Source organism: Girardinichthys multiradiatus, chromosome 9 (assembly GCF_021462225.1).
Source record: "Girardinichthys multiradiatus isolate DD_20200921_A chromosome 9, DD_fGirMul_XY1, whole genome shotgun sequence".
NCBI lineage: Eukaryota > Metazoa > Chordata > Actinopteri > Cyprinodontiformes > Goodeidae > Girardinichthys > Girardinichthys multiradiatus.
Genome location: NC_061802.1, coordinates 10,998,356 through 11,012,469, shown reverse-complemented (window position 1 = coordinate 11,012,469; position 14,114 = coordinate 10,998,356). Strand labels below are relative to the sequence as shown.

The 14,114-nt window shown below is 39.7% G+C and overlaps 1 protein-coding gene across 1 annotated transcript; it reads left to right on the top strand.

The window, feature by feature from the left end:
* Positions 1-264: 264 nt before the first annotated feature.
* Positions 265-13,204, top strand: LOC124874070 (nuclear receptor subfamily 2 group F member 6-like). Its single transcript, XM_047375258.1, has 5 exons — positions 265-1,992; positions 2,797-2,891; positions 5,421-5,755; positions 7,603-7,849; positions 10,237-13,204. The coding sequence occupies exons 1-5, from the start codon at positions 1,724-1,726 to the stop codon at positions 10,509-10,511; spliced, it is 1,221 nt and encodes a 406-aa protein (XP_047231214.1). The 5' UTR covers positions 265-1,723; the 3' UTR covers positions 10,512-13,204.
* Positions 13,205-14,114: the final 910 nt, after the last annotated feature.

The following is a 14,114-nucleotide window of genomic DNA, read 5'->3' as shown; positions in this document are numbered from 1 at the left end:
ATATAACCTTTTGACAAGTTGCTCAACAACAACAGACGCTCCCTGTTATTATTGGGTCAACAGAGCCAGGGGAGGTCCTTGGGATTAGAGCGGAGGGGAAAACATGAGGCGACGGTTGTACGCTGCCCCACCCCTACACCCTCGCCCCCTCCTCTTTGTCTTACGGCAGTGCTGAGATTGACTCCCCCCGTGCTCCCAGGATGGCCCGGGGGTCAGTGGGGGAACGCAGGCAGCCAGTCAGGCGGCCCAGCATTCTTTCTCAATGTGTGTGTGGGTTTGGCTGCAGCCCACTCTGTGCTCTTTGACTCCACTGGCCTTATAAGGCATCCGGCGCCATGGCAACAGCAGGGCTTGAATAGCAGTGTCAAATCCCTCAGCCCACAGACACACGCTCACGCTCCCTAAAGGAGGGAGCGAAGCAGAGGAAGAGGAGGCTATCTCTGGGCTGCTCTCAGCTGCAGAGTCTGGCTCAAACAGAAAAGGGCGCTGTGTTTTTCCTGCCCTGGTGGGGCTAATTTATTCCTGTCTGGGCCAGGCGGAAAGACGAAAAGGACGAGCAGAACAGTGAAGAGCGCAAAGTAAACCCTTAGTCCCTGACAGAGAAGCAGGGAGGGTCTGGCCTCTGGATGTAACTGGGAGAAGGACAAGCTCTGACAAAACAAGAAAGCAGAGGCATGACTTTGGGAAAGAAGAGCAGACTGTGACTGAGGAGATTTCTCAACTCAGCCCTTGTTTTTGCTTGTTTTTTCTTCGACATTTGATCCTCTGACCCCATTGACTTTGAAGGAGCAGAAGAAAACAGTGTTTCGTCAGAGAGGGCAGAGCAGGAGGACGTCTTTGGTGAACTTTGCTGCTTCAGAAACTAGCTGAGTCAGAAAAGGCATTTGTTAACTAAAAGCGTAAAGATAGTTTCCAAAAACAGCATGTGAAAAGGAATTAAATATATTTTTTTTTTCATTGGCTTTGCATTTCTGAAAAAGCCTCAACAAGTCAAGAGTGCGTCTGGACTGGAAGTGCTCAGATCAGAAGATAGCACCTCAGCACTGCAGGAACTGGTTGGACAAGTTTATTAGATGAAGGAAAGGGCAGGGTAGTTTAACCCTGCCTGAAGGAGAACGGTTTTATTTTTTTCTCACCTGCCGGTCTGTACTGCGCTGAACGAGAAGAGAGGAGGGTATTTTTTTTAGATCTATGTCTTTTTTCATCATGCTGAAGGGTAGATTAGGCATTTCTTCATAGCAGAGGTCGGAAAAAGCGAGTGAGAGGGAAGGAGAAAGAGTCAAAGTGTAATTTATTGTTTCCTGTGAAAAGAGCAGAGCTGCACCCTTACTCCTGCCTGAACTCTGAACCACTTAATGTGTGTCTGAAGTTTTTCTCAGAGCTCGAGAGCCATTGATCAGAGGTCAGGGCTGAACACAAGAGGAGAGAGAGGAAAAGAGCAGAGGGATTAAACAAGGCAGAGGAAAAATATCGCAGAGGAAAGACCACCGGGTCAGGACAGCTAGACGGCAAAGGGGAGAAAGGTCAACGCAGGAGAGTCGCGGACAACTTTGTGTTCTACTTTCAGATCTTTCAGGACAAAGTTAGTCAAATCCAAACCAGGTGTCCCAGTCTTGGGTTGTATAATCAGTTCTGTAAACTTTGAGGGGGCAGCGTGAAGCTCGATCGAGACAGCAAAAGGTCCTTGTATGATCCTCTCACAGAGCGGCGTGTCTTTGAGAAGATGGCCATGGTGAGCGGGGGGTGGGGCAACCCCAACGGGGACACTAACGGACTGGGAGAGAAGGCTTACCTGAGGAGGGAGGAGGACAACGACTCGCCCCAGGCCGGCAGCAGCGATGTGGACGTTGGGGACGAGGACAAGACCTGCGTGGTGGACTGCGTGGTGTGCGGGGACAAGTCCAGCGGGAAGCATTACGGCGTGTTCACCTGCGAGGGCTGCAAGAGCTTCTTCAAGAGGAGCATCAGGAGGAACCTCAACTACACATGCAGGTGGGAGCTGCTGGAAAATCCATCATTTATTCTGTTAAAATAAATTTAAAAAAAAGTTAATGTTCTGTTTTAGCCTTAATGTGAAGACTACGTTACTTTAGCATAAATGTGCAGTTAGAGCACTTTCCTTAGAAAAGCTGCTGTAAATATGATGTAAAACTGTTAAACTTACTTTAATTTGGTGTTTTTCATACAAATAAAATTAATAAACCAGAAAAGTAAAGATAATGTTTTTATATTGAGTCAAGAGACAAATAAATTTCTCACTAAGGAATGATATCTTCAAATCTTAGCCTCACAAACAGCCTTGAGACAAAGAAATAAAAAGGAGCACAAATGAAGCCTTGAAGGTTTGTCATGTGAGGATGGATCACCTCAGAAGGTCAACATTCCCATTATTCTTCACCGCAGCTACATTAAGGCTGCAGCTCAACCCTCTGCTCTTACCAACTCCTCTCTCAGCTGCCAGATCCAGCTGTTTATTCCACAGAAAAAGTGCATTAACTCTGAATGTTTTTTTTTTTTTTACATCTGGGCTTCAAAAGGGCTCCGTGTAAAATGTTGGCAGAGCACGACCGGCTGTAAAAAGCAACACAAGGGTGGGTAACGCTGATGATTTACAAAGGTCACAGTCTGTGTAGCTTTGCAGCCAGTTCATGTAGTTCGCTTATAACAGGGAGGAGAGAGAGCGGAGGAAGCAAGCAAACATTTCAAACTGAGAAATGAAAAACTGCAAGAGCAGGTTTGAGTCTATATATAAAGAAAAAGCTGGATGTATTTAATATGTTTGTTCCTCATGTGCAGATCAAACCGAGAATGCCAAATTGACCAGCATCATCGCAACCAGTGCCAATACTGTCGTCTGAAGAAGTGTTTCCGTGTCGGGATGCGAAAAGAAGGTATTTTGTCACATCACAACCACAAAATTCAATGTATTTTGCTGGGATTTTATGTCATAGACCAACACAAAGTAGTGAATAACTGGGAAGTGGGGACAAAACTCAGTCCAAAGTGAAGGCACCGTCTCCACTGTGAGACATGGTGGTGACAACATCATGTTGTAGGGGTGCTTTTCATCATTGGTTTTATCAGGTACTGTGTAATTACTCTGTGTAATTACTCTTCAAATACAAGTGGGTTGTTTAGATTTTGTTTAATATAAATAACATGAGGTTCAAAGAAATTTAAAACTGGTTTAAATTAAAGTGTGAAAGGACTAATGCTAAGGTAGGAGGCCAAAAACAGAGAATCCTGCTAAATGAGGAGAAACTCCCTCTGACATTTGCCAGTGATTTAAGGACAGTATTTATACTGTCAACTGAAGCATGTTTTCACTCTGCAGCCTGAATCCCTGCAGCAACGGTGCTGCAGGGCAACTGAAGGAAGCTGTATTTGATCCTTACATCAGGAAAAACAAGAAGCTCAATGATTCCACACATGAATTCAGCTCTGTGCCATTCTGTTGCCACAGATTTGTCCCACACAATGAGCTAATAAGAAACCTAAGAATGAGGCCATGGGTCACAAATAACATAAATGTATATATTGGATCTTTAACTCGTCACATAGTCAGAATACATTCAGTTTATAAAATCCTAGCTGGACCCGAGCTTTAAGTGTAATCTAAGTTTGTGGTGCTTTGCCATAAATAGTCCACATAGGGATAGCAGCTTGCCAGCGGCTACACTGAAAAGTTATTAATGAACTATGCTGAATTTATTTTGTGACATTGCAAGTATAACTTGGGAATATTTTACTGGACTTTAAACAATAGATCGATACAAGGTAGTGCATCATTGTGAAGCAGAAAGAACATGATAGTTTTCAGCTTTTTTGTACAACTTGTGATTTGCATTTGGTTTAGCCTCACTGAGCTAACACTTTGTAGAACCACCTTTGGGCGTACTTCAGGCTGCAGGGTATATTTCCACCAGCATTGCACATCTAGAGAATGAAATTTATCTCTATTCTTCTTTGAAAAGAAGCTCACGTTCAGTCAGACAGTCTGGAGCGCCTCTGAAAAAAAATGTTTATTCAAGTCATGCATAAAACTTTCTATTTTGGTTAAAACTTGGATTAGGCCATTCTAACACATGAATATGCACTGATGAAGGTGAACCACCACCCAGGTTTAAGTCTTCTTGCGGTTTCTATCAGTTTTGCTCCCAGTATTTAGCTCTATCCAGTTAACTCTAACCAGCTGCAGAAAAGCTTCCCCACATGATGATGCCACCACCACGTTTTACTGAGAGGATGGTGTTCGGGGGGAGTTTAAAGTGTTTTTCGCTACACATTAAGTTTTGCATGTAAGCCAGAAAATGTAATTTTGGATTCATCTGAGCAGATCATCTTCATCCTCATGTTATGGTGTGTCCCACATGGCTTTGGACAAACTGAAGCGGTCCTTCAGATGTCCTATTGATGTCTTTCAACAATGCTATTCTTCATGCCACTTTTGTAGGAGGACTGTGTCTTAGTCGGATATTGTCTTGTGATCCAAAGGTTGTTGGTTTGATTTCAGCTTCCTCCAGCCTGGGCAGGGCTTAACCGATCTTAACCGATCTGCGTATCGGTGTGTGCGTGTTTTTGACTTAAACTGGGTGAATGTGGCCCTAGTGTAAAGCGCTTCAAGTGGTTGGTATGGCTAAAAAAGTTCCAAATAAATTCAGTTCAGTCATTTATGAAGGTCAAATTTATGGACTACATTACTAATAGTTGTCCTTCCAGCAGATTTTCCCATCTGAGGTGTGAATCTCTGCAGATCCCCCAGAGTTATCATGGACATTGCAAATGTTTCTAATCCTCACTCAGCCTGTTAGTTTATGTGAACGGTCACATCTTTCTATTATAGGATGATTCATTGACTGGGCCCCATGAGGTGTTCAAAGTTTGGGAATTTAGAAAACCAGCATTGTATTCCTTCTACTTCACAAATATACACCAGTTTGTGTTGTTCTATCACATAAAATGAACATAAAAGACTATGAATACTTTTACAGCTAATGATATATGTGTAAGTACAATAAAGATGGTAAATGTTTAATAAATCAGTGTTTGGTCTCACTGCCCTCTATATATCTACTATTTCTGCATTTAAAATAACTTCCCACAAATTAATCAATGTAAAAATTAATACTTGCTGCAATCATCTACAAGAAACCTCTCATTGACTTTTAATATTCCCCAACCCAATTAGTAATCTTATTACAGAAAAAGAATGTTTTTATTCAGCAAAGAAAAAAATATTAAGTTTAACTTCACATTTTCTTTTGTTTCAATCTATTTTAACTGTTGTAAAGTCTGTTTATTTATCATCAACAGCATAGTTAGAGAATAAAAAATCAAGATGTTTTTGTTTCTCTTTAACCTAAGGCAATGTTTTTCTTTTTATAACCACATTTGAGTTATTCTGTCATGCTTCCCTGCAGCTGTGCAGCGGGGTCGGATCCCTCCTTCTCACTCAGGTATCAGTCCAAACTCCTTGTCTGGAGGGGCTGGAGGTCCGGGTCCGGGTCCCATCGGGGCAGACTACTTCAATGGCCAGGCGGTGTCGGAGCTCATTTCCCAGCTGCTTCGGGCCGAGCCATACACCAACAGCCGCTACGGTGCCCCTTACACCCAGGCGCAGATGCAGGCGACAGCCAGCGGGGCGTCCGTCATGGGCATCGACAGCATCTGTGAGCTGGCCGCCCGCCTCCTCTTCAGCACCATAGAGTGGGCCAGAAACATCCCATACTTCCCAGAACTCCCAGTCTCAGAGCAGGTCAATTCAATATTTTACACAGAGTCTCTTTAAGCCTCAAGTTAAAGCTTTGTCACACAAACAAGGATTAACATATGAAAAGCAAAACGAAGCAAACTTCAAAAAGATGAATTTTGACAACGTGGATTGTTGTACAATAGTGAACTTAAGAAATTCTATAAATTAAAAATTGATATGTACATGATATGTAACCTTTACATATAGATATAATTTCATATTGTTATTCTAAGCAGAAACGTTCTTACACTTAAAGTACAAAGTAGTTTGCGATGAGTCTGAGGTGCAAAATAAACTAATAAAAGAAAAATATCTACACATATTAACTAGGAAAAAGAAAAAAAACATTAGAACAGAAAATGAAAGACTACAACATTTCAAAAAGTAAATCAATCGCCTCTGCAAAAAACGTAGTTGTACAAAATAGAAAAATTAGACACATGAAAACATCCCAGGTAAAAAAGTTACCACACATTTTTCTCATGTAAAACTTCCTAGAGTTTTCAGTCCTTTACTTTCATTTAAAGTTCTCTCTGAAATTATGGCAGAAGAATCAGGACCAGAATCAGCTTTATACACCAGGTTTGTGCACACAAACAAGGAATTTGACTTCAGCTCCACTTTGCTCTTAATGAAGAGATTTTAAACATAAATACTGAAGAAGGGAAAGCATTTTTTTGTAATTTTTTTTTTGTCTTCCTCTTTTTACAAATGAGGAAGACAAATTATTATTTATATTTCTATCTCAGGCAGGATTTACATGTGAAAGCTACAAAAATAACAGGAAGAAAGGAAGGAAGTACACAAATTAGGAAGAAAGGTAGGATAGAAGGAAGAGCAGTAGCATTCAATAAATTAAAGAAGAAAGAACACTAAGAATGCATAAAGGCACAAGGAAGGATGATAAAACCAAGGCACCCAAATTAAGGGACACAAGGCAGGAAGGAAAGACACAGGAAACGACAAAGGAAGAACACAAACAAAGAAAGAAGTGACATGGAGGAGGAAGGACACTAGGAACGGCGGAAAAAACGAAAGAAGGACATAGGGAATACATACAGGTAGGACACAAGGAAGCACATAGAGAGAAACAAAGAAACGGGGAAGAAAAGTAGTAAGGGCACAAGAAAGGAAGCCTATGAAGGAGAAGAGGGAGAGGACATAAAGAAGGAGGTATATAAGATAGAACAGAACATTTAGACGAAGGATTAGGGAATAAAGTCTGAGAATCCAAATATGTCTCCTTATTCTTATTTCCTTTTTATACTCATACTCTTCAGATCTAGAAAACACCATAACCAAATACGCCATACTTTTCCAAACTCTCCAGAAGCCCTGTAGACAGGTTTTATAAAACAAATTTGAAAAATGGCAAAATGCCACAAATCAAAATTACTTTTCGGAAACCATACGTAGAGATGCATCAATCAGGCGGCTAAAGATTGAAATCGGCCATTTTACCCTTCATTGGCTGCAATCTTTTTTTATTATTATTATTCATTAAATGCATCTAATCTTACAACTCCCACAACTTTAAGTCAACTGACAGCATTCACTTTGATGCACTTTTTTTTACTTAACAGAAGTTGTTTTTATTTAACAGAAGTTATTTTTATTTAACAGAAGTTATTTTTATTTAACAGAAGTTATTTTTATTTAACAGAAGTTATTTTTATTTAATAGAAGTTATTTAATGGTGCAGGACAGAGGATTGATGTATATCCCGTAATGTTGAACCTATAATTTCTTCACATTTTGTTGAATCCAGTTCAAATGAATAGCTAAAGAAAACACATGTATAAAGTAAAATTATTTTTTGGACCAACAAATCTTTCCACCTCACCTCACAGGTGGCGCTGCTGAGACTGAGTTGGAGCGAGCTGTTCATCCTGAACGCTGCTCAGTCTGCTCTGCCGCTTCACATGGCTCCTCTACTGGCAGCGGCCGGCTTCCACTCGTCCCCCATGTCTGCCGAGCGGGTGGTGTCCTTCATGGACCAGGTCAGGGTTTTCCAGGACCAGGTGGACAAGCTGAACCGGCTGCAGGTGGACTCTGCCGAGTACAGCTGCCTCAAAGCCATCGCCCTTTTTTCTCCAGGTTGGTTTAGTAGGTGGTTGGAAGCTTACTGTAAATGGATATCTTTGCTGTGATCTGACTCCAGGCTTCTTTAAGGGAAACCAAAACAAATCAGTCCTTTTGAAGTTTTAGGCAGGGTTTAGATGTCGCAGAAACAAAACTCAGCCAGCTGCAGGTGTCTGTTGATTTGGGGTTTGACCTTTGACTTTAGTGAATAGAGGGAAACAATAGAAACCCTCCTTTAAAGCATTGCTCTGACATGTGTGTCAACAAGCTATTAAGTAGATCAGGAAAAAAAGCCACATATCAGGAGAGGTTTAGTCATTGTAAAGGCTGACATCAGAGGAAAAGAGTCTCTCTTCCTTTAAAGCTTATAAAATGTATTTTTAGTCTTAATTGTTTAAAATAAGTAATGCACAAAGAAATCAGTTGTTGACTGGTTTTCAGATTGCTCATGAGAAGACTCAAAGTTAGCCATTTTAGGTTTCAGAAAGGTGAAAGGAAGTCACATGAAGCACAAAGATGCAAGACGCAATCAAAAAGCAACTGTGTTTTCTACATGTTGAGACATACCTGCAGTTTATTCAAGCTACGAGAGTGAGCAAGACTTTCAGCAGATAACTGTAAGTATGCCAATATTTCATCTTTTTGAATCTTTATCTCGAAACGAGTTAAGGTAAATATCTGCGTTTTCCAGGGAAAACACAGAAAATGTGTTTTTGATAAATAAGATACTAAAGACTGTTTAAAATGCTAGCTCCTATACTTTCTCTTTACTTTAAAACAGTAAGTCCTTGTTTTACAGCAACTCCTCTCTGAAACATGCATCAAGATGTCAAATCTTCTCCAAATATAAATGAATTAATAACAGCTCAAGACCAGGAAGGCTAATATAAAATATTTCAATGCTTTTCTTTTACCTTGCTACATTATAGTCCTTCACTGGAGAAATCAGCAGCTAGAGTTAAAAGGTTTTTCAAAAACAGGCGATTAGAAATCAACCATAAATGTTTTTGTTTGATGTTGATAACCTTGAAATAAAGTGCATGAATGACATTATTTTCAAGGATTGTGTGACTGTGGGTGTTTTTTAGATTTTTAGATAGAATTAATCTATCAGCTTTTGTTGATAGATTAATTCTGTCATCTTTTTAGAAAGTCTGATTCGTCATTGAACTCTTATAAGCATCTGCTGGGGAGTAAAGAATATTCTTCTGGGGGTGACAGTGCTGATGATCTTCTCTAGTGTCTGGAAAGGAAGCATGTGAATAGGCTTTTTTGGTCAACTTGGCAAAACATTTCTTCTCGATACATGATAGTCAAACAACATTATTTTAGATGTGCAAACATATTCAGTCATTTTTCGTTATATGATGCTTTTCTACTAGTCTTTATTTGGACTTTAGCTGCTTCTGTACTTATTTTCTTCCCAGTAACCAGATCATTTTCAGGTGATTGCATTTTGTTTCTAAGCTGCTGAACTCTGACCTTTTAATCATCCAGGCTTTAAAATCCACATGAACTTAAAGAAAGAGCCAGTGTCTGGTCCACGTTAACAGAAAAAAAAAAGAAGCAATTTACAGTACTTTGTTCCTAACAGGATATCAAAGAAATAAGTTGTTTGTATCTATTTAGGTAAATCTATGAGTAACCATAAAGATGAGACAGTTTGGTGCATAGAACATTATTTCAGCACCAAGGTGATAAAAATAGCTGATGATCAACTGAAAGGATGTGGGATTGCTAAGGTTCTGTTTCAGCTTTTACTGCAATGTTTTCCTTTTTCTCAGAGAAATGGTTTTCAGTTTATTATGGCTGCATGATGTTAGGAAGACATGAAAAAGAAATAATACCGCTGAATATTGTAAATTAATAGTTGACATCAACCAATATTTTCCTGACTCCTTTATATTATCAAAATGTAACAGCAACTCTTTGCAAGCTTTAAAATTTTATACAAATTTATTTTAGGTGTGGGCTTGTATTGCATTGAGAATGGCCAAACAGAGTGTGAATGGATGGCAATTGAAATAGGCTGCCAATAATTGCATCCAAGCAGTCCTTTCCAATTGCAATGATATTTGGATATATTGTGCATCTGTTTTTCAGATAGTGCTTTTGGTCCGACGCTTCTTATATTTTAATTCACCTATTCACTTTTAAATATACACTGCACAACACTTAATATGAGTTAAAAACTGTGTAATTCCAAAGAAAGGAGCTCAGCAATCTTGGATAGCTTGTGACCCTCAACACTCCATCTGGTTCTTCGGAAGCAAAATCTAAAGACATTTGTGGTGAACTAAAACTTTTGCCCAGCTCTGTACATCAGATCAGTTTAATAAAGCTGCATGTGTAAAAGCACTAGAATGACCAGACTGATTGTTTCTGTTTTTCTTACCTTACAGATGCATGTGGCTTGACAGACCCGGCCCACGTGGAGTCCCTGCAGGAGAAGGCCCAGGTCGCCCTGACAGAGTACGAGAGGCTGACCTACCCCAGCCAGCCTCAGCGCTTCGGACGCTTGCTGCTGCGCCTCCCTGCTCTGCGTGCCGTGCCGGCGAATCTCATCTCCCAGCTCTTCTTCATGAGGCTGGTGGGCAAAACGCCCATCGAGACGTTGATCCGAGATATGCAGCTATCAGGGAGCTCCATCAGTTGGCCCTACGCTGCGGGACAGTAAACAACCCCCCTGGGCTTCAGAGAGAGACAGACTGAGATCAGACTTTAAGGAGGCATCATCATGAATGCAGATTATGGTTTTCAGATCCTAATTAGGGGGACATCTTCCCTCTCCATCCTGATGAAGTTAGGCTGGAATGACAGTTAGTTCATGGAAACAGTGTGTTATTGTCCTGATGTAGTATTTGTTTGCAGCACTTGTCAGTTGTGTTTCCGCCTCTGGCTGATCTTGCTTCGCCTTACTCTGATTGAACAGGGCCTTCATTAAACTGCTCCCTCACATGAGGCCATGTGCCTCTTCTACCTCCTCCCATTTGACCCCCCAATGTGACCCAGGCACTGTGTGTTCACCCCCCTGTTGTCCAGTCTAAATTAAGCCATAGCAGCCATGAGCACCGCAACAAACGGGTCAAAGCTGGGACGTGTTGCAGGGATCATACAGAAGCGCTCACATGTATGTCATAAAACCAGGAGATGAATGAAGGAACTGCAACATGGGTGATGCATTTTTGTTGTCCTCAACTGTGTAAATACAAGTCTGTTACAGTGCTGTGAAAAACGTTTTTACCCCCTTACAGATTTATTTTGTTTTTGGGCTGTTTGAGGTCATACCACAACAGCTCAGTTTTATTTAAGTCCAGACTTTGACTAGGCCACTTCAAAACCTTCCTTTTCTTTTTATGTTCTTGTTTTTATGGTAATTCAGAGGTGGACCTACTGGTGTGTTTCGAAGCCCTGTCCTGTTCCATAACCTAAGTGCTCTTGAGCTTAAGATCACAAACTGACATTCCCCTTCAGGGTTTTCTGGGTGAGAGCAGAATTCATGGTTTCATCAATTATGGCAAGTGATCCCCATCCTGAAGTAGCAATGCAGTCCCAGACCACCACACTACCACAACCATGTTTGACTATCTAAGATGTTCTGTTTCTGAAACGCTGTTAGTTTAATGACAGATGTAACGGGTCACACATCTTCCAAAAAGCTCCACTTTTTTCTTGTCAGTCCACAGAATATTTTCCCAAAAGTCTTGGGAAACATCGAGATGTTTTTCACCACATTTGAGACGGGTCTTTGTGTTCCATTTGATTAGCAGTGGTTTTTTGCATCAGAACTCTTCCATGGATGCCATTTTTGCCCAGTCCCTCTTTTAAGTTGAATAATTAAAACAAATTGTGAGTGAGGTGAGTGCTTTAGATATTGTTCTGGAGTGTTTGGAGCCCTCCTGGAGAAGTTTTTGAAGTACGTCTCTTAGGAAAGATGTTCCTGGGGAGGTTGACCGCTGTTCCATGTTTTCTTCATTTGTGGTTAATGTCTCTCGCTGTGGTTTTCTAGAGAACAAAATACTTAGAAATGGCTTCTTAACCCTTTCTAGACTGAAATATGGCAATAGCTTTGTTCTTATTTCATTAGATTAGGGCATTATATGTTGCTTTTTGAGATCTTTAATCCTACTTCATGTTGTCAGACATGTTCCATTTCAGTGATTTCTTGATACTACAGATCTGACAGCAATCAGGCCTGGGCGTAGCTCGTGAAACTGAACTCAGTTTAGGGAAAAACTTGGTTTATCACAGTTAAATCATGATTAAACAGATTTTTCCACATATGACCAGGTTGGTTTGAATAGCTATTTTCCTTAAAAAAATAATATATTTAAAAACCGCTTTTTGTTTTTCTTCAGGTTATCTTTAGCTGAAATTAAAATTTGTCCGTTGATCTGAAAGATTCATATGTGAAGAAAAAAACAACATATCTGCAAGGAGGAACATTCTGTTCACAGCACTGTATAAACAGGGAAGGGGTTGGTTCAACTTTTTTTTGCAAATGCATGAGAATGTTTTTTAAGATGGGGACCTATCGTGTTTCTCCACAATGCTGCGGAGGTTGCCACCGTGGAGCAATGACGCGAATGTATTAAAACGCTCCCTGGTTGATCAGACAGTCACATACCTGTGGAACTTTATTACCTCATGTTTTCTACATCAGACAGAGATTGTTTGGTGAACTTACTTATGTGTTAATGATAAAAGGGATCAACCAAGGCATCATCTTTAGAAATCAAACAGAACTATTTTCTTGAAGTGATCTCTCCATCGGACTTCCCCTGAATTATCTTTGGAGATCCTTTACACTTCACGTGGGATGACACTAAAAGGTTGACTTAAGTGAATCTTGATTTTTATGATGAATTGTTGCTACCTAGATGCTGTTTCCTTTGCTTTTATAAGTGTTAAAGAAGTTGATCTTTTTTTCTTTCCCAGTTTTAATCGAACTTTAAAGAGAGGACAGCCATCCTCTGATAATTATGTGATGATGTAAGGTACTTTGATGTTTAGGTGTGATAGTAAGATCCAGGTACTTCATAGTTCATGAGCGTAAAGACTGTGAACTGCAGCTCAGTGAAAAGAACTATTTTGCCAAAATAATTGATAAAATGTTGACATAAAACCTGGTTTTGGTGTGACTTATTTTTCCTGTTATGTGATAAACAGTGATCCCTGATGCAACAGTTTATGTTCATTTGTTAGAAGTTTGACTTTAGTGATTTAACTGTGGCAGTAGCTTTACATGTAAAAGAATCATGTTTCTATGATCACGCCAAAACTAAAAACTGCAAAAGAAATTTGTATGGCTGACTCATTATTTTTTGCATCAAAATAAATAAAAGTATACACTTCCAATACCCACCTTCATTGGGTGCAGACTTTAACTACATTTCTAGAAGTTACTTTAAAATTCTTGACAGAGCCAGAGGCATAGTCAAAACATCTTATTATTACCACATGTTGCAGCCTAGGATCTCTAAAATATGAAATGCGTATGGCCTCACTAGCTGTTTATCCAAATTTTAGAGAGCACCTAACGTTCTTCATAAATGGTAACGGAAACAAAGCTTCATTAAAGCTGGTCATCTTATTTAACTAAATTAGAAACTCAGAACGTTTTAAAATAATACATAGTTAATTATAACTTTGAATATTCACAGATTTTACAAAAAGCTCCAGGTTAATCAGATCCAAAATAATAGTTCGACAAATACCACTTCAACAAAAGGTAAGGTAAGTTTATTTATATAGCGCTTTTCAGCAACGAGACACTCAAAGCGCTGTAGATACAATTACAATACAATCACAAAGCAAATAAACACAGATACAGACACAGAAAAAAACAAATCAAATGATAAAATCAAACAACAGAGGTAATTTTAAAAAATAAAACAAAATAAAGAGAATAGAATGATGGACAAGAAAATGAAAGGAAAACTGGACTGAAAACGCAACTAATTATTCTTAGATGGCACAGTCAAAGGCCACTCTAAACAAATAAGTTTTTAATCTTGATTTAAAGCAACTTAAGGTTTTGGCACTTTTACAGTTTTCTGGCAGTTTATTCCAGATGATTACTTTGGTTTTATTTTCTTATTAAGAATGTTTAGCACCACCCAATGTCTGATTTCAGCAAGACAAGTCAGCAGTGGTTGTGAAATGCAAACTGTTACACTTTAACTGCATGTGTAGCTCAGGCATTACTTATTGGCTGGATGAAAATTAAACAGACCCTGCCTGACCCAATAAGGCACCCTTTCAGTTGGGTCGTGGCAGT